A 25,119-nucleotide genomic window follows, 5' to 3' on the forward strand; every position below is an offset into this window, starting at 1 on the left:
AGCAGGCCAAACAACAGGCCACGTTGATAGATCTGTAGATGGGCCAATCATAGCCCTTCCCTGGGATTTTTGGACTTGGGGCTCAAGCTGCTGGGTGCCATCCTTCCATGGTGTGGAGAATGCTGGTCCCAGAGAAACATGCTGACTTGCAGAAGGTCAGAGAAGGTATGGAGTACCTTGGTTGCCCTCAAATCCTTGGTTTGATGGCCCTGAAGGCCAGAGGGGACAACTGCCCTTCCTTGTTTGGCCATGTCGATCAATTGAGTCCTCCTCTGGCCTAAGTTAGAGAAAGCTTGGTTTCTGTCAAGCTTAAAGATGAATAAAGACCTGATAATGGTGTCTCATCACAAACACTGTAATATATGCACACCACACACACACCTCATACACATACACTTATAGACACAATCTATGGACACACCATATACACAGACCCCGAGACTCCACCTCAGTGCACGTGTTTTTATTTCTGGATGATATAAAATAATAAACTTAAAAAACACCCCAAACCAAACACCCTAATGGCTCCCCCAAAGCAATGTGACCCCTTTTCCCACCCCAATAAATAGAGACTTCTGTCAGTTCACCCTCCCACCCCCATAACCCCCTTTGCTATAGACATACTCTGGGTATATATTACTCTACTCGGCAATAGACATCTCCCGAAAATAGAATTCCCACCCTGCCACCTGACTCTACCTGGGCCCCATGTTCCTGGGATCCCTCCCTACCCGCCAGTTCAGACCACCCGCCACTGCAGCACGCTGGTGTCCTTGCCCCCTGTGGTCAGGGCCACACTGTCATCCCACAAGAAGGCCACATTTGTCACATGGCTGCTGTGTCCGCCGTATTTGTGGCTGAGAGCCTGTGATACAGAAAGAAGGAAGTGAAAGGAGGTCATCTGTCTCGTCCACTGCTGTATTCCCTGGGCCCAGGCATTTGGTAAGTGCTCAATAAATATTTCTTGAGTTAATAGGGAAAAGAACCAAAGATCTCACAATGCAGATGCTCAGAGCTTTAGCACTACAGACTTGGTAATTTATCAACTTTCAAGTTAAGAAAGGCCCCTGGGATCAAGCCACTGCCCTCCTTGTACAGCTGGTGAAACTGGGATCTGGAAAGGGCTGCCTTAATACTGCCTGCAGTGCTGCTTGGTACCTCCACCCTGCCAGCCCCCCAGAGGGACTCACTCGAGGCTGACAGCAGGGGTAGCTAAACAGGTGGACTTTGCCAAAGTCATCAGCTGAAGCCAGCAACTGCCCATCATGGGAACGGGCCACGGCATTGATGTCAGTACCATCTGCTCCCTCAGACCAGATCCCTGCGGACAAGATTGGGGGTGGCTGGTGGTAAGATGGCAGCTGGGGCCAGGAACCCCCAAGGCGCGTAGGCCCCAGCCCCAGCCTCCCTGCCTTTCTCTCACCTAGCCTGTCTCTAGCCGGGGATGAGAATTGGAATAATCTTTTGGAAATGCTTATCTGAACCTATCCCTCTATAGCTCAAAGCCCTCCCATGGGGAATTCCCTGGCGGTTCAATGGTTAGGACTCCACGCTCTCACTGCCAAGGGCCTGGGCTCAATCCCTGGTCAGGGAACTAAGATCCACCCCCCCCCCCAAAAAAAAATCTCCCATGGCCCAGGCTTCTCACCATGACCCCCAAGCTCTGCCTTGTCCCCCACACTGCTCCAGCCTTGTCCTTATCAGTGCTTCCCTTGAACTCTGCAATGATTTAGCCATCCTGCCTTCTTGCATTTCTCCAAATACCAAGCTCTGTCACCTCTAGGCTTTTATACATGGCTATTATTCCCTTTGCCTAGCCACTGCTTTCCTTCTTCACCACCCTCGAACCTAACTCCTCATCCTGCAGATCCAGTTTGGATGTCCCTTCCTCCAGGAAGCCCTCCCTGACTCCCTCCTAGGCTGGGGCCAGGTGTCCTCTCTGGACTTCCTTGTCCCAGCCCAGTCTACTCTGGGTGGTCTGGGGACAGGTCTCTCCCTTCCACTGGACTGTGAGACCCATGATGGCAGGGTCAGGGCTGTCGTGGTCACCACTGGGTCTCAGCACTGCCCAGCTGGGCACAGAGGTGCTCAGGGGGTATATGTTGAGTGCATTAATGCCTGAATGAATGGGTGACTGGGACACAGGCTGTGTGAATCTCCCTGGGCCAGGTGACACCCCCAATTGGTCTCATTTCATTACAGTTCCAAGGGACCTGAGTAGTCACCTCACCCTAACCTTTCCTCTATACAAATACTGCTGCTCACATGTCTAAAGGAATGAGTTTCCCACCTTAGAGGTAATAAGAGACTGTGAAAACCACCAGTCAGGGATGTTTCTTGGAACTCCTGTCCTCAGCAAGACTTTCCCCATTCCAGAACTTACCAAACACGCCAAAACCCAGGACACAGGTAGCCGTGGCCCATTCCACGTTCCTCACAGCATCTGCAGTAATGATCTGCTTACAGGTAGCTGGGTCCCCTGGGGCAGAAAATGGGAGGAGGTGTTCAGAGCAGAAAGAGCTACTGGGAATTCCCTGGAGGTCCAGTGATTAGGACTCTGCGGTTCCATTGCAGGGGGCACGGGTTCGATCCCTGGTCGGGGAACTAAGATCCGGCAAGCTGTGCGGCGTGGCCAAGAAAACCAAAACCCAAAAACCAAATGGAAAGAACTATTGACTTAATTCATCCATTTCACAGACAATGGGCACTGAGGTCCCATTGGCTTATTCTACCTCTCCAGACTGGCGCTAGATCCTGGGTGGTGACATCTCAAGACGAGAGCAGGGGTATCTGCTTAGAAACCTGTACCCCAGCCATCCAACCCGGAGGGGGAGGAACTGGTTAAAAGCTGGGTCCACCAGGGAGGAAACCAGAAGCCAGGAGACCAGCCAATCAGATCAACCCCTGAATAAAACAGCCAGAGGACAAGGGACTTGAAGCCCCTGCTTCCCCTTCCAGAACCCAGGGAAGGCTATGAAAATCGCACACGCAATAGAGAGGTGAAGGAGGAATGCCTTTGGGTTTCAGAGAACTCACAGTACAGAATCTCGTAGTCCCCTGAGTTGGTAACGAAGCAGCTGCTGTCCTGGGCCCAATCCAGGTGGGTGATAAAACTGGAATGGCCCTGCAGGGGAGGGAAGGGGTGGAGTTAGAGCTGGAGCGGGTAGGATCAGACCAGGATGGGTGGAAGGCAAAATACAAAGGTAGGGTGAAAACACAGGGGGTCTCGAGGAAAGATACACAAGCCTTTGGGGTGTGGGGACGGGGCCACACTATCATGGGCGGGGCCAGACTGTGATGAGTGGGGCTAGACAAATAGGGCTTAGAACACAAGGGGGAGTTTAGAACGAGTGGGCAGAGCTAGACACAGAGGGGCGGGCTTCGAATGCAAGGGGCTGGGCTACACAGAGGGTGTGCTTAGAACGTGAGGGGCGGGGCTACACAAAGGGATGGGCTTGAAACACAGGAGAGGGTAAATGTGTGGGCGGGGCTAAAACTCCTTGATGTGACCAAGGCAGTCAGTTGAGTGTTGAAGCTGTGCTCCCTTGAGGTAGAAAACTGGTTAATTCTGTACCCCCTGGACGGGGTGGCGGCGCGGGCTGGGGGCCACTGCCCACTCACCGAGCACTTGCCCAGGCGGCTGACCTTGCGGCCGCCCTGGTCCACCGTGTACAGGTACACCAAGTTGTCGTGGGAGCCCACGGCCAGGTACGCCCCGTCTGGGGGAGGGGGAGGGGGCTATGAGGAGGCACCCAGGCTCCACCCCTCCTCTCTCAGATTCAGCCCCCCACTATCCCAGACTCCTCAGTAGTCCCAAGTTCCATCCCTGCCACAGGCCTGGCCCCGCCCTTAGGCTGTGCCACACAGACTCCACCCCTTCCCCCTGCCAGTAACTCTGAGCTTCAGTTCCCAGGCCTGGCCTCTCCAAGGTCCCCTCCCCGGCCCCAGGCCCTTACCTGGAGAGAAGCTGACCACTGAGATCTGTTCATTCCCATCTGTATGGATGGCCACCAGGTCATGGGTCTCGGTGTCCAGCAGCAGCCATCTTTAAGGAGAAGGCATGGTGGGAGAGGAGGGGTGAGCTGATCTGGTAGAGAAGGGTGGCAATCTGTGGGGCCTGAGGGAAGGACCCCAGAAAAGATTAGGGAGAGAGGCTGACTCCAGAGGAATGTTGGGAGATCAAGGCCTGGTAAACAGCTGGTACCTAATTATCATTCTCTGTAAGCTTTGGGGCAGTAGGGAAGGCAGGGGGAGGTGATCAAGGGATAGTTCCTGGGGGGAGCAGAGAAGCCCTCCCCGAATGCCCATCAGCTTTACCTGCCAGTCACCGTGCCAATGGCCAGGACAGAGCCACTGGGGTGGAAGCCAGCAGAGTGGGCAGGGTCCTGAGGAGGGAGAGAAGAGGAAGGGCTGGGAGCTGGGGTCCCCCTTCCATCTGGCCCACACGTCCCCAGCCTCAGAGGCAACTCTCAGCCTGGCATGAGGGCTCTCACCTCCCTCTGCTGCCCTCCAGTAACCTGCTGCTGCAGATGCTCTGGAAACCACTCTCCTTTCCTTTAACATGTCAGCTCGAACAGAAGATATTCCTCCTTTCACTGTTGACTCTGGATCCTTTTTCACTCCTGTTTTAACCTCCCACAGCTTTATAAACCCAAGATGATTTCCTTAGGGACTTTTCTACTAGTGAGATTGTTGGGACAAAGGCTATCCATATTTTTAAGACTTTTGATATATCATGCCAATTTGCCTTCCATTATAAAATTATATTGACTTATCATTAGGCTTGTCTGAGTGCCTGTTTCCCCATATCTTTATCTAACTCCTAGCACAAAATTTTTAAATTTCGGGGGCATTTGGTTGATTTGCAAGCAACAGAGCACCATGGAGTCAAACGTGGTTTGAAACTGTGGCCCTGACACTTCCTTGTTATGTGACATCAAATAACTTTCCCCATCATGGCCTTGGTTGCCCCAAAAGGAGAACATCAATACACACTCCCCAGGACTGTTATAAGCAAGGTGTAAAGTCCTTAGAATGGTAAGCTGTTGAGTAAGATGGCCTACAGGAAGCACTGAATAAAGGTCAGCTATGATTGTAATTATGAAGGGCAAGTGATTTTACCTTTTTGGGACTGTTTCCTGATTTTACCTTCCTGTTTCTGGGTGATCCATCTCTACTGCCTTGTGGAGGTTGGGGTGGGGGGTAGTTAAAAAGACGATGTGGGTAAAGTGCTAAGCCAATGTCAGGCATGCTGGGCAGACTGCCCGAATCAGAATAACCCGAGGGATCTTGTTCCTGTTATAAATTGCAGATTTCTGGGACTAAACTCAGAACTCCTGAACCAGACTTCCCATGCTTGGGGCTCAGGATTCTGTGTTTCTAACAACTCAGGTGGTTCTTATGCCCTGGCTAGAGAACTGCTGTGCTGAGCACAGGGCCTGGCATATAGTAGGTGCTCAATTAGGCAGCCAGAGTGAGGATTATTATACATGGCCCTAATAATTTCCGGGGCACACCATCCCTGACTCCTAGAAGTTCAAAGGCCATCAAGTGTTCCAGGATCATAGGTAACCCTGGATTCCTGGGGCAAAACCTCAAAGGGTGGTGTGGGGAATATGATGACTGACCTTCTACTGTCCCATACCACACAGGCAGGAGAGCTTAAAAACTACATTGCCCAGAATCCCTTGTAGCTAGGGTCGGCTGTGATTTGGGTCTGACAATCAGTTGCACTATTGTGGGCTCTGGAAGGTACAAGGTGGAGGCCCCGCTCTGCCACTTCCACTGATCAGTTGGGTTGTGAAAGCAGTAGCACTTGCTATGCTGGTGAGCAGTCACTAGCCTTGAAAGGCAAGGGCACAGAGTGTCTGTTTTTGGCCAGTGTAAGTGTAGCCAGCATTGGGTCACTCTAGAGCAAAACAGTCCAACTGAACCTTCTGCGATAATGGAGATGTTCTCTATCTGCACTTTCCAATATGGTGGCCACTAGCCACATGTTTGGAATGTAGCTAGTGCAATGGAGAGACTGAATTTTTAATTCTACTTACATTTAAAGTTAATTTAAGTTTGAATAGCCACATGTATTGGACAGCGTAGCTCTAGAGCCAACACTTGAGTGAGCACAGCATCCTGGTTCCTGGATTGCAGTTACGATGACAGCATTTTCTTGAACTCAGTGGTTCCTGACTCCCCACCTTCCTGACTGTGGCAGAGGCAGCAGCTCCTCTGGCAGGTCAGTTCTGTGGTGTTGTTCTGGGCTTCTTTCCAGTCGAGAACCCACTCCTCTGGCCCTTCCAAGTGAGTTCGTAAGCACCCAGTTCCCTGCATTAAATCTCCTTCTGCTTAAAGACACCAAGTGTGGCTTCCATTTGATGCACTGAACCCTGACACACTGAGACAAGTCGTCCTGTTAGAATGGTGTGTCAAGTCCCCCATCCCCTTACCTCGATGATCCTACTCCACAGGGGCTGGTGGGACTCCACGCTCCACAGATGCACCAACTTATCCTGACCACATGTCACAAATTGTCCCTGGCTGGGGTGTGTGGCCAGGCCCCACAGCTCTTCCACGTGGCCCTGGTGGAAAGGAGAGATGACAGCATGGAGACTGCCAATCCAGGCCTTTCCTCTGCATCCCCCACCTCCCCAAAGTCTGATGCCAGAAAGAAGTGCTGGACTAGCCCCAGAAACACACTCTCCCCACAGGTGACCCAGGGAAGACCCTTTCCCCAGTGTATCTGAAGGAGGCTGTGATTGGGCAGACCCCTGCCCCAGTGTGGGGCTCGAGGCAACTGTTGCCCCTCCCCCCAGGTCTCTGCTTTCCAGTGTGCACAATGGGATGCAAGAGACATGATAAGTAGGAGCTTGACCTTGGGAGTCAGATGGCGCCCAGCAGGCTGTAGGAACCCATGGCGGGTACTCAGCCTGGTGAGTCTGACTGCAGCTCTCTCTTATTGACTGTGGCAGTCACCTGGGCAGATGACTTCTCCTTGGAGCCTGTTTCATCTTCTGTAAAATGGGGCCAATCACTGTATGTGTCTCATGGCATTTTTCTGCTCACTCAAATTATGGATGGAAAGTGTGAATTGATGGAAAGTGTATGAGGCTGGTACAAAGTGCTCACCAAGTGGAAGTGGCTGACTATTATCAGTAGTGATAACATACACTATTAATATATAATTAAAGTAATTAACAATGATAATCAACAGAATTATTGGTATTAGTATAATGATTAATGTTAATAAATAATATAAAGCTAGTAATATATTAATAATATAATTAATACTAAATAATATTGATACTATTATTAGAGGTCTTTAAGGTCCATTCTGATCTTGGGACCCCTAGGAAATCCCTCTAGCCCTTGTTTTTGCTCATCTTCTTCTATGGAAACAAGAGCCAGAGTGGGGGAATCTAAATGCAGCTGCTGTATGGATCTCAGCTACCATGTAAGAGGTAAAATGCATGTCAGGAGTGAAAGAAGGGGCGGGGGGGGGCACTGAACAAGGAGAAATTTTGGCCGAGACTCTTTGAGCACTTGCTCTGTGCCAGGCACCATTCTAAATGCTGTGCATGAACTGACTCATTGAATCCTTACAACACCCCGTGAGTCAGTTCTATTATTCTCCTGGTTCACAGAGGCACAGAGAGGTTATTCACTTGCCTCATATCACACAGCGAGTGAGCGACAGGGCTGTGCTTCGATCCCAGGGTTTTTTTTTTTTTTTTGGCCGCACCATGTGGCTTGCAAGATCTTCCCTGACTACCAGGGATCGAACCCAGGCCCCCAGCAGTGGAAGTGCAAAGTTCTAACCACTGGACGGCCAGGGAATTCCCCCAGTAGCCGGGGTTTTTTACTTGGATGTGTGGTAGGGTTCTGGCCCACGAGGATGAAGGAACGCGCATCTGAGAAGACTTCAGAGGGTCTTCCTAGATCCTTGTAGCCGGAGACCTGGGAGGTGTGTGGCTCAAGGCCTGTGTGACAACCTGCCAGGGCACTTACGGAAATGGACACCACCCTGACCAGCAGGGGGCAGCACAGCTGGAGCAGGGCCCTGGGACCCCTCTGCTGTGCTACCAGTTAACCCATTGCTGGACCGTGGGGTGTTCTGGGGTGGGGTTATGTGTCAGGAGCAGTTAAAGGGAAGGTAAGTGGTGTTCACCAGGCCAGAGGATAAGGGATGGGGCAGGGAGGTGAGGTGAAATGGGAGTGGGAAGAGAGGAGGAATGAATGGTGCAGAGGAGACTAGAGAGGCGGGTGGGGAGGGAGCAGGGCAGGTGCAGAAGAGCAGCTCACCTGGATGAGCAGCGAGAAGCCAGTGTGGACAGAGCCCTGCAGGATGGAGTTGCGGGTGGTCCCCACGTACAGCGTGTCACCCCGGCCCTCTGCCACGGTGCGCACGGGGCCGAAGTCCTCGGGGACCTGGGTAGGCAAAGGGGGGTGGGGGGCAGGCAGATGAGTGTAGGACACACGCAGAGGGGGGATTGGGGGGTGGGGGAGACAGGCTTGGAGAGCAGGGTCTAGTATTAGTGGGGCGGGAGGAGGTCTCCTCACCTTCATGAGCCTCTCCCCCTCACCTCCGCCTCCTGCAGCTTGCTGTAGTCGGAACCCCAGAGGATCACCCGCCGATCGCGGCCCCCTCCTGACACCAGCGTCCCGTCCCGCAGGGCGCAGAGCCCAAACACGCCGCCGTCGTGGACACCCAGCACAGCCTGTGTAATACGGTTCCCACCTGCAGGGTGGCCAGGGGCAGAGGTCAGCATGGGGAAGCTCCCCCATACTGACCCCAGAAAACACCTCAAACTCTCAATCCTACATCCAGCCATTCACTCACCTTTTCTTCTACCCAGCCTTCCACCCACCCATCTACTCAAATACCCTATCATCCATCTAATAAACCATCTGAAGTAACATCTACCCATCCACCCTTTGATCCTAACCCTAACCCACTTACCCACCCATTCATCTACTCACCTATCTACTGGTCTGTCCATCCACCTATCTACTCACCCATCCAATCACCCATCTACCGATCCATCCAGCCATCAACCCTTCCTTCCTTCTATCCATCCACCAATCCGCCTCTCATCCATTCATTCACCCTCTCTTTCAGCTGACTACCCACTCACCAGTCAACCCATCCTTCTATCCAAACATCCACCCATTTTCCATTTTTTTCCTATCCATCTACCCATTCACCCATCTATCCACTCATCTGTCAACCTAACCATCTGTTCATTCATCCATTCAGTCAACAATTATTAAACTAGCATTTACTCTGGACCCAGCTTCATGCTGGGTGATGCTGGGTATTGATGAAGGCAACCTCGGATCTTACCCTCACAGGGATCACAGTCCAGTTTCAGAGACAGACCTACTACCAGTCAGTGACGACCCAACATGGTTGGGGCTGGGATGGGGAAACCCAGGAGACTGTGGGATCCCAGAGTGGGCACCTAGCCTGGTGGGCCAGGGAGGGCTTCCTGGAGGAGGGGACAGCTGAGCAAGGATCTGAAGGTTGAGTAGGAGTTGGCTAGGACAACAGAGGGTAGAAAAGTGTCCCAGGCAGGAGGAACAACATGTGCAAAAGGCAGAGAGAACATGGACTATTTAGGAAACTAAAGAAATCTGGTGTGACCAAGTATAACATGCAAGGGACAAGAGAAAGCAGGGCCAGACCATGCATGGCCTCATTGAGGAATCCGGACCTTGAAGACCTCAGTGAGGAATCCAGACCTTGTTCTGAGGGATATGAACTGGGTAGTAATGGAAGGGTTCAGCAGGGGAAGGATAGGGTCAGATTTACATTTGGTTCTGAGAACAAACTGAATTGGAGGGGACAAGACTGAAGGCCCGGGAACCAGGGAAGAGGCTGGGGCAGGGACTAAGTGGAGAGGAAGAAAAAGCAACTCTCTTCAGTTCCATCCTTCGAGGCTCAGAAGTGGTGCCACGTGTACATACGTCCTTTGGTCCACCTATCTTTCTAACCACCCACCCACTCAACATCCTGTAGCCCTGCAGGCTGGACCCAGTGGTGGGACTGGAGATATGGGAACCAATCAGACCAAGTCTCTGCCCTCAGAGAGCTTAGAGTCTGCTGGGAAAGACACACTGCTAATTATTCAGAGCTTATTCTCAGCTGTCTAATCTCAAGAAAAGCTCAAAACAACCATATGAGGGAGAGAGTATTATACCCATTTTACAGATGGGGCAACTGAGTCTCAGAAGGGAGATGACTCGCCCAAGGCCACATAGAGAGCACACAGCACTGCTGAGACCTGAACCCAAAGCCTGCCCAACTCCCAACTCCTCTTCCACTACCCCAAGATGAATGGTTACCTCAGCCAATGGATTAACATGTTATGAAGAATTGATTGTTCCAGGAAGTGGTTTGATGACTGAATAAACTCATTCATTCATTCGTTCATAACTTTACAGTAATCCACTGCCTGAGAAAAGACCTAGTCATTTATTAACACAGTCATCCGTTCTGGGGACAACCATTCATATATTTAATTGTTCACTCACCTAATCACCCACCCATTAAGAAGGACAGCATAGTCATCTACTCATTCTTCTATTCACTGGGTAGGACAAACGCTTCATTCATTCATTGACTTATTCATTCATTCATTGCTCTGGAACAAACCACCTCTCCATCCATCCCTCCATCCACACCGGGTTGACCCATTCATTTATAGTTCAAACTTGATCGCTGCCGTGGGATTTGCAGAGGACAAGGGGAGGGAATAAGTGAAGATTTCACGCAGGTGGGGATCCTGGGGCTGAGCTTTGATGGAGGTGTTAGAATTGGACAAGTAATGACTCGTATTGTTGTATCGTACATTCCACATCAGCATGCTCCGAGAGAGGGACGCACAGCCAAAGGGGGTCAGGGAGGACTCGGTTGGGGAACCAAACAGGTGGGGCTGACACTGACCTTTGCCCCAGACATAGAGGTTCCCCCCAGAGTCCCCGGTGACCACATCGCCACCCTCCAAAAAGGTCACACACAGCACGTACTTCGGTTTCTCGTGTTTCTAAGGTGGGAGAGAAGGGGAAGGTGTCAGAGGGTCGCTGAAGCCGGGAGGCCTCCCAGAGCTCACCCATTACCCAGGACAATGGTCCAGGGGATGCCCTCCGTACTCTGGGCAGCGGCCCTGTGTGGAGCGTCCTCATGTCCAATCCACCTCCGTGGATTGGAGACCACACTGTCTCCCTTTCTCACCCTGGACCCCCTTCCTCCCTCCTCTCTCCTCCCTGACTTCTGTCCCAGTCTCTGTCCTTCGATCCCCTGCTGTCTTCCGCTTGGATTCCTCTCTTTGTCCCTTGGTCTCCCCCTCGCTGCCCCTGCCCCTCTCCTCTCCTTCCCTCCCGCCCCCTCTTCTGTCTGTCTCTAGGTCCCCCACCCTGCCCCGCCCCACCCTCTTCTCATCTCAATATCTCCATCTTCATCTCCATCTGAGCCTGGTGTTCTCAGGGCCTCCCCTTTTGGGGTAGAAGCCCCAACTCTCACCAAAGGCAAAGGAGCCCTGTCAGAGGTGTGCCTGCATCTTCTCTCCCAGGCCCTGTGCTTCCTGCTGTTTCTCTGTGTCTCTCGGCCAGTCAGCCTCTGACCTCTGTTTATCCAGAATATTGACAACCGCAGCAACCCATTTATTGAGCATCCACTATCTGCTAGGAGTCGCTATACTCTTCATCCCACTGAATCCTCACAACTTCAAAGAGTTAAGGAGGATCACCCCACTGGTATGGATAAGGGAACTGAGGCCCCAGCAGGCAATATCTCAGCATCCCTACAACCTCCAGCCCCTGGGGTATCTTCTTGTCTGCCTGGGTGTCCCTGCCAGCCTCCTTCAGGGCCAGCCTGTCCCAGTACCCCTGGCACTCACCTCAAAGAGGCCCTGCCGTTTGCTCAGGCCGCCCCCTTCTAGGTTCCAGAAGTAGATGTGGGATTTCCCGCAGGTGATGAGCACGGTGGGGTCTGTGGGGTGGAAGGTGGCCACCAGCACGGCCTCATTGGAGCACTTTAGGGGGTGGGGGAGATTCTGAATGAGGACCTCAAAGCCATCAGGACCACGATACCCAACCCAGGAAGGACTGCCCTATACAGCTGTGTGGGTTGTGCGCTTGCACACCCAACTTGCTTGTACCTCTCCTTTACGGGCAAACTAAAGTACAGGAAGCAGGGAGAGCCAGTGAAACATTATTGTTTTCTTCATCAACATAATGGCAGGCATAAGGAGAGCCCTTACTTTGTACCAAGCTCTGTGCCAAGCACTTAACATCCATCAACTCATTTAACCCCACAGCACCCTGTAAGGTAAGGCTCATTAGCACCTCCCATTATAGATGACGAAGTGAGGCTCAGAGAGGGGAATTCACTTGCCTAAGGACACACAGCCAGGTTGTGTCCAGAATCAAGTCACTGAGAGCCCAGCCTCTCAACTACTTCTCTTTCACCAAACCATGGGCCCCAATCCTAGGTCTCTTGCCCTCAGCCCAGAATGAGCACGTGACCTTGGGCAAGTAGCTCTCCCCTCTACCATGCCTCAGGTTCCTCATCTGTAAAGCAGGTTATCCCCCGGAGATGCAAAGTCAAGGTCTGTCTTGGACATCGTAGGACAGCAGAACCAGCAGCCACCTTGTACCGATCCTCCTGTTGGGCCTGGTTTGCCCACCCCATATGCCAACATCAAAGCCAAATTTTCCCTACAAGGAAGATGCTACCATTATCCCCATTTTATAGATGAGGCAACTGAAGCTCCAAGAGGGCAAGCCACTTGCCCGAAGTCACACAGCCAGCAAACGGCAAAGCCAGGACTTCAACATGAGTCTGATTCCAGACTTGTGAACACTGAGATCTGGCCAATGCCACAGGGAGACCCCAAGGAGAGGGGATAAGAAGGGTTACCTCACCTTGCCATCTACCACCTTGGTCTCCTTGGCCCAGTCCCAAACAGAAAGCATGTGATCGTTGGAGTCATCTACCGCACAGAGGAGGTTGCCCCCATTCTAGGAAGAGGAGAGAGGATGGGGGAGGGGCAGGCGGGTCAGGATCCACCCCCTCCGTCCAACACCTTGCCCACTGGGGCATTAGCTACTCAGGCCTGTTTCAAAGGCCCTGACCCAAGTCATGTGAAACACATGAAAATATACTCCCTGTCCAGGGCCACACACATTTTAAAGGCTGTTTATAATTTTCCTTTTGAAATGACTCGTCCCTAAGAACTTTCTCTAATTTCCCCTGAGCTACAATTTCTCTGCAAGTAGCCCGAGGTCAGGAATTCTTACTGAGAGCCTCTAATCTGCATTTTCCTATGGAATGACTTTTAGGGCTGTGAAGTTAAACAGTTAATAAAGTCAGGACATGTTGCTTTTTTATACCTGTCATTAAGCGCAGGTTAGTTTTGATTTTGCAAAGTTTTCCTTTCCCCCATATTTTGGCAACAAAATAGCTTTATTTCCCCAAAGTTCTCAAGTGTCTCCTCAGGTCTCAGAAAATCCGTGAAGTTCTTAAACTGTCTATGGGATGACAGGTTGTTTTTTAGTCCCCGATCCATTGCAGCCAATACTCAGGTAAAATACAGTAAAAAATGTAAAATATGATTAAAAAAAAAAAGCCCCCCCCCACACTTGGATGTTGTGTGAATGTCAAATTGCTGTACAAATTCCTAAAGGCTAACTCTCGATTTCTGTGCTTATCTCCTCCATACCTGCCAACACCCATTTAGGATGGTACCAGGAGCCAGGGCTGCCCTAGACACAGGGCTTAAAATGCCTAAGGGATAAGGACCCTTCCAGAACGAAAGGTGGTGAGAAAAAATAATGCAGAAAGCGTTAACTGATCTACAAAGGATCACTGAGGAGTTTCTCTGCGGAGCAATCAAGACCTATGGTCCCCTCCTAAGGGCTAATAGAGCAGGCCAGTGAGGCCACACATGTGGGCACACAGCCCGGAGGGCCAGGGGGTGTGGCCAGCACCTGTGAGGCCATGATGACGCCATGGCCTCCAGCCCCAAGGGGCACCTGGGGCAGGCGAGGGATGGCACAGGACTTACAGATTTGGAAAAGCCCACACAGCACACAGCTCTGTCAAACACCCCCAGGCCCAGTACGTGTAAGGTGGAGAGGGAAACGGAGTCCCAGACGCGCACGTGGGGTGGCAGTGGCTGCAGGAAAGACAGAGGCCAGTTACCTGGGGGGCCCAGCTTCCTGACCCACCCACGACTCCATCCCAGTCTCCAGGTCCTGCCCCCTCCACTCTGTTACCTTCCCCTCCTTAGTGGTGCCTGCCACCTGTCCAGTGGCGATGGTGACCATATCAGGGTGGACAGCCAGGCTGAGGAGAGAGAAGGCAGATGGACAGGGCTCAGCAGGCGGGTGCTCGCAACAGGCCAGGACCCCTCCCACAGCAAGCCACAGTCGCAATGCCTGATTATTCATTCCACAGTTTGGTTGAATGAGTTACTTGGTCAATAAACCCTGATTCAGTTCTTCAGTAGCAGTAAGGGGATACTCTCTGGGCACCCTGGCTCAGAAGCAGGACTCAGGCCTGCGGTCTCTAACTCAGGTGCCCAGAGGGCCCAAGCCTGTACCACAAATGGCCAGGAGAACACACCCATTTAAAAGGGCTGTCCAAAAAAAATAAAATAAAATAAAAGGGACTTCCTTGGCGGTCCAGTGGTTAAGACTCCACGCTTCCACTGCAGGGGGCACGGGTTCGATCCCTGGTTGGGGAACTAAGATCCCACATGCTGTGCGGTGAGGCCAAATATAAAAAAATAAAGGGGCTGTCACCACGGGGCTCCAACACACTGTGGGACTGTCTGGGGTGCCCACTGGAAGTTTTCAAAAGAAGTGAAAAATTCAGGCATCTGAGCGAATTCACCGACATTTGAAGTATTGATAATCAATCCACATTTTTTTCCCCCTGAATTCAGCCTGTTGGCCCCGGAAGGCCTGGCCCCACCCACCTCCCCTAAGAGTGGCCCAAGCAGGAAATACTTGGCATCCTCCTCCCAGGCCTCACCACTTGATGTCATCATTGTGTCCCAGGTAGTGCCGCTGCCTCTGCTCTTCCACACTGTACAGCACAGCCACAGAGGCCACGAAGTACACTATCTCCCCTGTGGGCAGCAGGTAAAGGTTGGCCCGGCAGTCTCGGCCGCGGTAGCCATAGCTGGAGGTGCCCAGGGGCCGGTTAAAGAGCCTGTTTTGCATTGCATCTGCTGACTGACTCCCAGATGAAGGTCATCAGAGCTAGGCTTTCCTGTTTCCACTCTTACCCCTGTGGGAGGTGGAATGATGGTATCCCCCAAAAATATGTCCACCAAAATATTAACCCCTGGGAAGTGTGAAGGTGACCTTCCTTGGAAAAGGAGTCTTTGCAGATGTAATTAAGGATCTCAAGACGAGATCATCCTGGATTATCTGGATGGGCCCTAACTCCAGCGACAAGTGGCCTCATAAGGGACAGAGAAGAAAAGACACAGACACAGGGTGGGAGAAGGCGGTGTGAAGACAGAGACTGGAGTAAAGCAACTATAAGCCAAAGAACCCCAAGGGTTGCCAGTAGCCACCAAAAGCTAGGAGACAGACAGGGGACAAATTCTACCCCCAGAGCCTCTGGAGGGACCACGGCCCTGCTGACACCTTGACTGGGGATTTCTGGCCTCCAGAAACTGTGAGATTTTCTGTTGTTTTAAGCCACCAAGTTTGTGGTAATTTGTTTTAACAGCACAGGAAACTAATATAACCTTCTCTTTACCCTCCTCCCCACAGAGGGATCCTGTCAAAATTTGTTAACACTATAAGTCAATTCACATCCATCCTCTGCTCAGAACCTTCTCATCTCAGAGCAAAAGTCAAAATCTTGGGGGCTTCCCTGGTGTTCCAGTGGTTAAGAATCCGCCATCTAATGCAGGGGACGTGAGTTCGATTCCTGGTCGGGGAACTAAGATCCCACATGCCACAGGGCAACTAAGCCCGCACACTGCAACTGAGCCCGCATGCCACAACTAGAGAGAAGCCTGCGTGTTGCAACTAAGATCCGTTGCACCCAAATAAATAAATAAATAAATATCCAAAAAAAAAAAAAAAAAATCCTTATGAAAGCCCAGGCAAGAGGCTTGGCCTGATCTGGGCCCTGATTCCTCACTCCCCTCACACCTGTTCAGCTCTAGTCACCTCAGGGCCTTTGCTTTTCCCGCCACCTGAATACTCCTCCTCATCTCTCCATGGCTTCTGCACCTCCTTCAGGTCTCTACTCAACTGTCAGCTCCTTGGAGAGGCCTTTCCAAGTCTCTCCCAAATAGTTCCCAGCTATTTAAAACTGCAAACTGGAATTCCCTGGCAGTCCAGTGGTTAGGACTCAGCGCTTTCACTTCCGGGGCCTGGGCTCGATACTTGGTTGGGGAACTAAGATCCCACAAGTCGAGCCACGGCCAAACACAAAGAAACAAAAAAACTGCAAACTCACACACCCTCAACTGCCCCCATCCCCCTCCCTCTTCATATTCCTGCAGTACATTCGTCAGCATCCCACACGTTATCTGTTTAATTTATTTTGTGTCTCCCAAACTACAGTGTCTGCTCCAAGAGGGCAGGGTCCTCTGTCCATTTTGTTTACTGATGTACCCCTTGTGCCCAGCTCAGGGCCTGGTACACAGCAGACATATGAGTTCAATATTTGTTGAAGGAGTGTGACCCTCCTCTGTTCAGAACTTTCTGTGGCTCCCCAGTTCCCCTAAGAGAAAGCCCAAGCTCCTCCACTGGCCTGGTTTGCCCCTCCCTGGCCTTAGCAGGGCTTCTGCCCTCCTTTGCTCTCTGACCTTGGAGTTTCTCAAAACACTAAGATCACTACTGTCACCCAGGTCTTGGCACTAACCTTTCCCTCTACCTAGTACATGTTACCTGCCACCCTTCTCAGCTTCCCTGTCCCCAGATCAAGCCTCAGGCTCACTTCCTCCGCTAGACTCATCCCACTTATCTGATCAATTTGCTAACGTCACCTGTTCCTTAATGAGACTATCAGTTCCACAGTGGACAAGACTGGGCTGTTTTGTTCTCTTCTACAACTCCTCCTCTGAGAAGCCTTCCCTTATGCCCAGGCTGGGTCAGCTGCCTTCTCTGGGTTCTCCCATCCCAGCCTGAGTTGTCATTGTCACGGATTCTGTCCCCACACTGGACTGTGATTTGGGGACTGTTGGAACGCAGCCCTTAGCCCCAGAATGTTCAGGAAACATTTGAATGAATGTCAATATGTGTATCCCGATCCCACAGAAACTGCTTCACCCTGCAGCCATTTGGGGCTGGGGAATGAGGCCTGTACTACTGACTGTTGCTGTCTCAACTGCTTTTTGCTTTTCTTTTTTTTTTTTTTTTTTTTTAGTAAAAGGCGAAAGATTTATTCTATCTGAGGAGAAACCAGAGTATCAACTGCTTTTCTTTTGATGCTCACTTATCAAGCCCAGCTTGACATGACAGCATGGTGTTCTTTGATTCCCGCGAATATTTCCAGCTGCCTTAAAGAGGCTCTGGGCTCCCGCATTCCTCCCTCCTCCAGAGCAGAAACCAAGGCCAAGAGAGAAGGACCCGGACTGGGTCCCTAGGATGCTGCTCCCAAGCCCCAGTCTGCATTTTGGGAAAAGCCTGGGGCTCAGAATCAGAGTTCTTGCCTCAGATCTGCTGACTCCCTAGAACAGGGCTTGATATACCCTCTCTTTTTTTTTGTTTTGAATTTTATTTATGTTTTTATACAGCAGGTTCTTATTAGTTATCTATTTTATACATATTAGTCTATATATGTCAATCCCAATCTCCCAATTCATCCCACCAGCCCCCTCCCCCCTTGGTGTCCATATGTTTGTTCTCTATGTCTATGTCTCTATTTCTGCCCTGCAAACCTGTTCATCTGTACCATTTTTCTAGGTTCCACATATATACGTTAATATATTTGTTTTTCTTCCTGCTTGGTCCCCTCTCTTGACCTCAGTTTCCTCATCTGGAAAGAAAGGGTAATAATTCCCAACCTGCAGGCCTCAGAGAGCTCTCGGAGGCCACTTGTTGTAAAAATATATTCTCAATCCTACAAAAGAGAAGGATCATGTTATTCAACGTATTTATACTTGAAAGAGCTTTGAACAGTGCCTGGTATATAATAAGTGCTCAATAATGATTAGTTATTATTTTAATCAATCTCTGTTTATGAGGCCCATATGATGAGCACATTGTTTCACAGCCTTATGAATCTGAGATCATGACACCCATTTTTCAGGGGAGGCAACTGAGGCACAGAATGGCAAGGTGACTTGTCCAGGGTCACGTAGCCAGCCAGAGGCTGGGCTGGGGTTTCAACCCATTTCTGCCAGGCTCCAAAGACAGGGTTCTTAACCATTATCAACTTCTTCCATTTCTCAAATACACCAAGCTCACTCTGATCGCAGAGCCCTTCGACCTGCCGTGCCCTCTGTTCTTCCTAGGCTCACCCCTGAATGTTCGATTCTCAGCTCAAATGCCCTCTCCTCAGAGAAACCCAGTTACTCCTCTCACTTGAGCTTAGTTTACTGTATTCCCAGCATTTATTACTTAACTGAAATTATCTTATTTATTGAATCACTGTCTTCGGTCTCCCCCACTTTAGAAGGTGAGCTCAGGAAACACAGCCCACAGGTAGAAGAGGATCTGACAGATGGAGGGCGCTCAGCAAACATTTGCTCCTTGAATGAATCATAAAAGGTCATGTCAGCTAACCTGCCTTCCTCTGCTCCCTCCAGACTCCAGCTCTTCCTGACCCCTAAAGCCACAGAGGCCTGGAAAGTCCCACCTTCAGTACAAACTCTCCCTCCAGCTGAAGTCCCGCACCAGAAAGGCTCTGGTCCCTTCCAGGCTGGGGGCTGGGGGCGGGCGGGTTGGGAGAAGTGGGAGGAAGAGATTAAAGCAAAAGGATACACCCAGTCCAGCTTGAGACGGCGGGAAGGCAGCTCGGAGCGTGTATCCAGGCTGTAGCTTGGTGCCAGCTCATCAGGGATCAGCATGGGCACAGGGCGGCCCCTCAGGAACATTTTCACGGAGCCCTCCTCTGCCAGAACACCCCCAGAGGTCAGGTGCTGACACCAGCCCCCAACCCTATTTCCTTTCCCCTTCCGACTTCATTTTTTTACTTTTTTAATTAAAAGAGTTTGGGAAAATGTGGCCAAAGAGGCAAAGGCCCAGCCAGTAGCCAGGCTTCCTGACCTCCAGCTCTGGCTTCTCACCCCAGGAAGCCCCTCCCATTCTCCCTACTTACCCATGCTGAAGATAACTTCTTTGGTTTTGCTGTCAGGAAAGGGAAAAGAAAAGAAAAGGAAAGAAAGAAAGCCCTAATTAGCAGGCAAGTCAGAAATTGGAGAAACCACTTCCCCACCCCAGCGCTCCCCGGAGGTCTTTGATGAAAAATGGGGGCCGAGTAAGGAGCGGAGCGCTGCCTCTCTGCAGGCCGTGTGCTTTGCTCGGTTGATCTTGCAGAGCCTAAGACACAGGCCCAGAGAGGCAGTGATCGCCAAAGATCAAACAGCACGAAGTGGCAGGGACGCGATCCTGGAAGAGGAGCGTCACAAGGTACCCCTCCCACCTAATCAGCACGGTTCCCAACGCTCCCCACCCCCAGTCCCACAGAGCCCCAAACTTCAAGCAGAAGGGGAAGAGGTGAGGGTTTAAGGGAAGGGGCGTGTCTCCAACTCCCTTTGCTGACGGAAGGAGGTGATGCCCGCGGGTCTGGGTCCCCGGAGAAGGGGGAAACCTGGGATCCAGGTGCCGGTAGCGCGAGCAGGAGGGGGGTGTGCGAGAGAGTCTCACCCAGCTCCAAAGCTACTCATGGCGGCGGCTGGCGAAGCTTCGGGGCCGGGGGTGGAGCCGGGACCGGCTCCGCCGCTTCCGGCCCTGGGAGGCGCCCACGCCGCCGCGCCCTGCCCCGCCCTCCACTGCCAACCCCGTAGCTGGAGGGTCACACTGGGTCTCAGGTCCCTGGCTGTGGGGTCCTGATACCAGGCTCTTTTTTGGGGGGAGGGAGAGTGTTTTTTGAAAACATGGACTCGGGGACGTGTCTGCCTGAGTTCAAACCCCAGCTCTGCCAGTTCCTACCAGTGTGGACAAGTTGCCAAACCTCTTGCCTCGATTTCTTCACTTTTAAATTGGGGATAAAAATACATACCTCCCGGGTGATTGCGAAGCTTAAATTAGTTAATTCATGTAACATGCCTTGCGTGGTGCCTGGCACATAGCTTCTGACGTGTTTGCCATTATTTCAGTGAGGTTGAAATGTGTGATTTTTGACTCTGGTCCTGCCTTAGTCTGGTCCTGCCTTAGTCCGGCCCCGCCAGGCCCTGACCACGCCCACTGCATCAGGACTCCACCCTCAGGTTTCTACACCGCCCAGACCTTCAGTGTAGCCCGGGCTCTGGGAACTTGACCACGCCCAACATTCTGATCATACACACCTCTCCTTCCGATCCTGCTCCCGAACTGACAGCTCCCCATGGAATTGCCTACCCTCCTCAGGTCCGGTCAAACTTCAGACCATGACCACTTTCACCTAGAGTCCCTTCAAGCCTACTGATATCTGCCCACGCCCACATATGACCACGCCCAACCTTCAAACCACGCCCATTTCCACCTGGCAGCGCCTCAGGCTCCCCTCTGCCCAGCTTCTTGCATCGGACACTACGGCACCTGGTCTTAGCCCATTACCCCCACCCCAGGTTCTGATTCTGCCCTGGCTAACCCTCTGGCCACACCCTCAAGTTCCAATCACTTCCCTCCCTCTGATTACCCCATTTCCTGCAGAAACTCCTCTGAGGGTCCTGCCCTGGCTACATCTCTGAGACTCACTGGGGATTCTCCCCTTTACCTTAATAGCCGCGCCCACAAACCTGGCTCCTCCCTAACTTCTACTCCGGCTCATCCAAGAGACGCTAATCATCCACGTCTCCTATGTTCTAGTCCAGCCCCTTAATGCTTTGACCACGCCCCTTCATGTTGGCTCCGCGTTTCCATGCCTCCCAGTTCAACCACGCTGTCTCAAGATTGGTCTCTCCGAGCCTCCGGCACTGTTTCCGCATTCTGAACTAGATGACCGCGCTTTAGGTTATCAACTCGTGGCCTGGGGCATCACCCTAAATTCCCCATCCTTTTCCAAGCCTAACTGGTGTCCTGGCCCCACCCGTTGTGTCACGACCCCGCTTCAGACACCTACCCTTCCTTTTTGGCGCTACAATTGCTGCTAGAGGATGTGGTGCGGCTGCGGGGGTCCTCGCGGCGCACTGAGGCGAGGCGCTCTGGTGACAAGTAGCGGCGGGCACTGCGAATAGAGAGCACGTAGGTAGGGGCAGAGCCCGCGAGGCCAGCAGGCGAGAGCCGGAGGCGGGCAGGAACTTCCCCGGACCTTCCACGGCTGGTGTTCGGACATATGAGTCCATCCGTTTCCATATAAACAGCCTCTGAGGTCTTGGAGGAAACTGGGGATCCTGGCTTCCGTGACTTACCTGCGCCCGGAGGTCGCCTCCTTTTTGGGGGAGGATGGGGACGTGGCATAGCCGCCCACGCGCCGCGGGGGTCCCGAGCCATTGAGGGGCGTCCTGGTGGGAAGGCCTTTCAAGAGCTGACACACTAGAGGAATGGGGTTAGAGGACAGAAGGGGGTGAGTGTGAGGTCCTGGCCCCAGTCCCTCCCATCTCACCCCTCCAGTTTAGTGAAGATACCCGAGGCTGTGGTGCCTAGGCGCGGAGGCGCCCGGCCCTTGGGGGTGCCCCGCGCGCGCAGAGCAGCGCCTTGCTCCTCGCATGCCCGCAGGCGACGCAGCGCGTCAGCCAGCGCGGCCTTTAGGACCGCCAGCTCATCTTCCTGCAGCTGCAGCCGCTGCTCCAGCGCCGACACGCGGTCGTCCACCTCCATCCCGCTCGTGCCCGACAAATTGTCATCTGGAAGGCAAGGGAGCGCTGGCTGCGGGGGGCCACCCAGGAGCTACAACGCCCGAGGTGAGATGTCCCTCCAGCCTTCCCTGGTCTAAGCCTGGGGCTAGCCACGCCCCCTTCCTCTCCAGTAACCTGGGGCTGGGACGCTTGGATGTGGGCCAAGAAAAGGGGAAGGAAATCCCCACAGCTCTCAGCCCTTGTCCGCACACTCCTCTCTGATGCAGCGCCCTGGAGGCGTGACCTTAGGGAAGTCCCTTCCTCTCTAACCTTCTAAGAGTCTACGAATTAAGAGCCTCTCGACTCTGGTTTTAAGATTCTATGACTAAGATGCTAAATACATTTGAGTCATATCAACATTTTAAGGACGACACCAACTTTTCCCTAGTTACACCAACATTCTAGAATTGATTCCCAATATTCTCTGACAAATATCAAGATTTTATCGCGGGTACTAACATTCCCTCTCTGTTTCTAAGACTTTCCAAGCCAAAAAGGTCGTGCCTGGTCCCTCGCCTCCTCATTCCCTCCTCACCAAGGGGTTTGACACACGAGCCTGCTGCAAGGACAGAGTTTCTGCGGCCCCTGACGGCAGATTTGGGAGTTGCAGGCAGCGCATCCAAGACCCGAGACCCACGGAAGGGAGATACCCGCGGGGATCTGACACCCAAGCTCTCTTCCCTGACCCGAGCTTCTCCCCTCTATTCCCCTCCTTTATTTGGCTTATGTACCCCATGCCCCCGATTCGGCTCTCCCTCTCCCCTCTAGGCCATGGGTGCAACCGAATAACTCCTCCATCTCCCGCGGGGCCCCCCCCACCCCGCCCATTTTTCCCGAAGTGGGAGGGGCAGAGGACCAAGGTGGTACCCCCCTCCCCCCTCCCTCCCAGACCACTCATACCCAGGCTCATTGCTGGCAACAACCAAGAAAGCCCTGGCTCCCAGTCGGGTAGAAGTAAGGGTGGTACCATTAACAGGAACCGGGCGTGGAAGTAGCACCTGCCATCCCCTGTCCGTAGGCCGCCCCGCCCGTCCGCTGAGCTCCGCAGTGCAGCCGTCTATCCCTTCCCTCCCTCCCCCCCCCCACCTCCGCAGCCCAATCGCCTGCCTGGCCTTGCCCGCCCTGCCCCCCACCCAGCTCCTCTCTGGTCGGGTGCCTGGACCTGCATTGGAAGGTGGGGGCCTCCCGAGGTCTGAGGGAGAGAGCTGTCAGGACTTGGAACTCATAAGAGGAGGAATCTCAGGGTCCCGTTGGCAAGACGTTTTGCAAAAGAGGAAACTAAGGACGGAGGTTGGGGAGTGTGCAGAGATCACCAAAGGTCAAACAGCCAATAGGTGAGGTGCAGGAGGGCCTGGTCACCTCCTTAGGCCAAGACCCCTCTTACCTACCATTAATAATACTACCCCCCCCAAATGAGATCTGTTATAGGGAGCTTACACGTGGCAGGCACTCTTCATGCAAAACACTTAGCACCTCACCTGGCTCTGGTTATGTGCTCAGTAAATCCAGAATATAATTAACTGCTCTTATGGTACCCAGTGCTCCCAGCAACTCTAGCAGCTGTAGTATTATACCCATTTTAGGAGGCAAGAAGATGGAAGGGGACTGAGACCTAGAGAGATGAAGTTGCTCGTGCATGGACACACAGCCTTTCAGCAGCAGAACAGGTACATGACCCCAGGCTTAGGCACCCTGTCAGCCTGCCTCTTAGAGGGGCAGAGGAGACGAAATAAGCATTCTGGAGCTCTGCCAACTCCAGTGGTCCCTGACACTGGGGCGTGTGCCCAGGGGAGTGAGCCTCCAAATGGAAGATAATTCCTTCTCAGGGCCCCTGAGTGGAATGGGGGAGCTTTCACCTTGGCCCTTCAACCCCCATCCAGAGAGCCAGCTGCATTCTGAGGCCTTGGCCTGCCCACCCCCCACCCACCATGACTCAAGGCCTCTCTGCTCTCTCCTGACCATTCCCCCACCTTCAGCACTTTTGCCCGGAAACCAGCCCCCACTTCCCACTTCTCCCATCCCTCCCTCCTCCCCTCTGCCTCCAGCTTCCCTCATCTGGGCCCGACACTATCGTACCCATTTGTCTAGGGAGAAGGGATGAGTTCTAATGGGTGGGAGGGGCGGGGCCTGAGGATTTGGGGGGTATAGTCGAAGCAAAGTCCTCTGGTCATCCTACCCAGTCCCACACCCAGCCCACAAGCCAACACCAAATCTCACTCTCCCCCTAATCTGTCCCTCTGCTAGGGAGAAGGGGGAGGGTCCCAGAGGATTGAGAGGGGATAGGGAAGGCAGAGTTCCAGACCTCCAGGCCTCCCCCGCTCCTGCCCCAAGCTCCTGAGGTTCTGCTCCTTTCTCTCAGTTCAGCCACCTCCGAAAAAGGGGAGGGTTGAAGAGGGTGGGGGACTGGGATCAGGGCTTTGGGGATCAGGGAGCTTGCTCTGGGGTCAGGGTCCTGCTAGGGGAGAAAGGGGAATCTTCAGCAAGGGGCCAGGATGGGGACTTGGAAGGAGGAGGTTGGGGCAGGAGGAGATAGGTCCAGCCCTGGGCGGGGCCAGGGTGGGAACTGAGGAGGGGTCTCACCGTTGCAGTATTGAAGCAGGGAGGACGTGTCGTAGAGGCCGCAGAAGGCCGGGCCGCGCTCCGCCATCGCCCCGCCACAGCCACCGCCAGCACCCCCGGCCCCAGCTCGGGCCTGGGCTCCCCCCACAGGTCCTGCCTCCCGTTGCCATAGCAACGCCCTTCGTTCCAGCATCCCCGGCTCGGCCCGCCCGGCATCAGGCGGCCGACGCCGGGCCTGGCACCGGGGTCATCCCCCAGGATGACCAGAAAGGGGGGGGTCGGAACACCCCCTGCCAGGCCCCCCAACACAATCTTCGGGCCGGGATTGGCTGACCCGAGATCCCCCTCGGTACTGTCTGGTCCCGCCCACAACAGGCGCGTATTCTCTCTAGACACCCCCGCCTGTTCAGGACCAATGGGAGCCTGTCGCGCAGGCCCCCTCCGCCAATAGGGGTACAGAAGGTTTGGAAGGGGCAGGGCCTTCTCTGCTTTTCAGCCCGAAGCATAGCCCCCGGCTCTTAGAGGAAGATAGGGTGGAAGAAGACACCCCACACCCCGCAAACCTCCCTAATCTTTTACTGGATTTTCGAGAAGCCACCTTGCAAGACAAGAG

At 53.0% G+C, this 25,119-nt stretch overlaps 1 protein-coding gene across 3 annotated transcripts; it reads right to left on the reverse strand.

The window, feature by feature from the left end:
• Window positions 1-739: 739 nt before the first annotated feature.
• On the reverse strand, window positions 740-24,699 carry EML2 (EMAP like 2; the record flags this gene model as incomplete). 3 transcript variants are annotated; one of them, XM_079724223.1, is made up of 22 exons in its annotated part: window positions 740-865; window positions 1,191-1,321; window positions 2,384-2,479; window positions 3,037-3,124; window positions 3,622-3,719; window positions 3,957-4,045; window positions 4,318-4,385; window positions 6,444-6,575; window positions 8,296-8,421; window positions 8,577-8,731; window positions 10,940-11,039; window positions 11,892-12,026; window positions 12,919-13,014; window positions 14,061-14,171; window positions 14,272-14,341; window positions 15,032-15,181; window positions 18,952-19,081; window positions 19,289-19,317; window positions 21,233-21,337; window positions 21,522-21,645; window positions 21,738-21,956; window positions 24,528-24,699. In XM_079724223.1, the coding sequence occupies 22 exons, from the start codon at window positions 24,697-24,699 to the stop codon at window positions 740-742; spliced, it is 2,550 nt and encodes an 849-aa protein (XP_079580349.1). The 3 variants fall into 3 exon arrangements, with proteins under 3 accessions (XP_079580349.1, XP_079580350.1, XP_079580351.1); XM_079724224.1 differs by lacking the exons at window positions 21,233-21,337; window positions 21,522-21,645; window positions 21,738-21,956; window positions 24,528-24,699 and adding an exon at window positions 19,837-19,856; XM_079724225.1 differs by lacking the exons at window positions 21,233-21,337; window positions 21,522-21,645; window positions 21,738-21,956; window positions 24,528-24,699 and having other exon boundaries at window positions 15,032-15,234; window positions 18,936-19,081; window positions 19,289-19,310.
• Window positions 24,700-25,119: the final 420 nt, after the last annotated feature.

Source organism: Hyperoodon ampullatus, assembly GCF_949752795.1.
Source record: "Hyperoodon ampullatus genome assembly, chromosome: 18".
Taxonomy (NCBI): Eukaryota; Metazoa; Chordata; class Mammalia; order Artiodactyla; family Ziphiidae; genus Hyperoodon; species Hyperoodon ampullatus.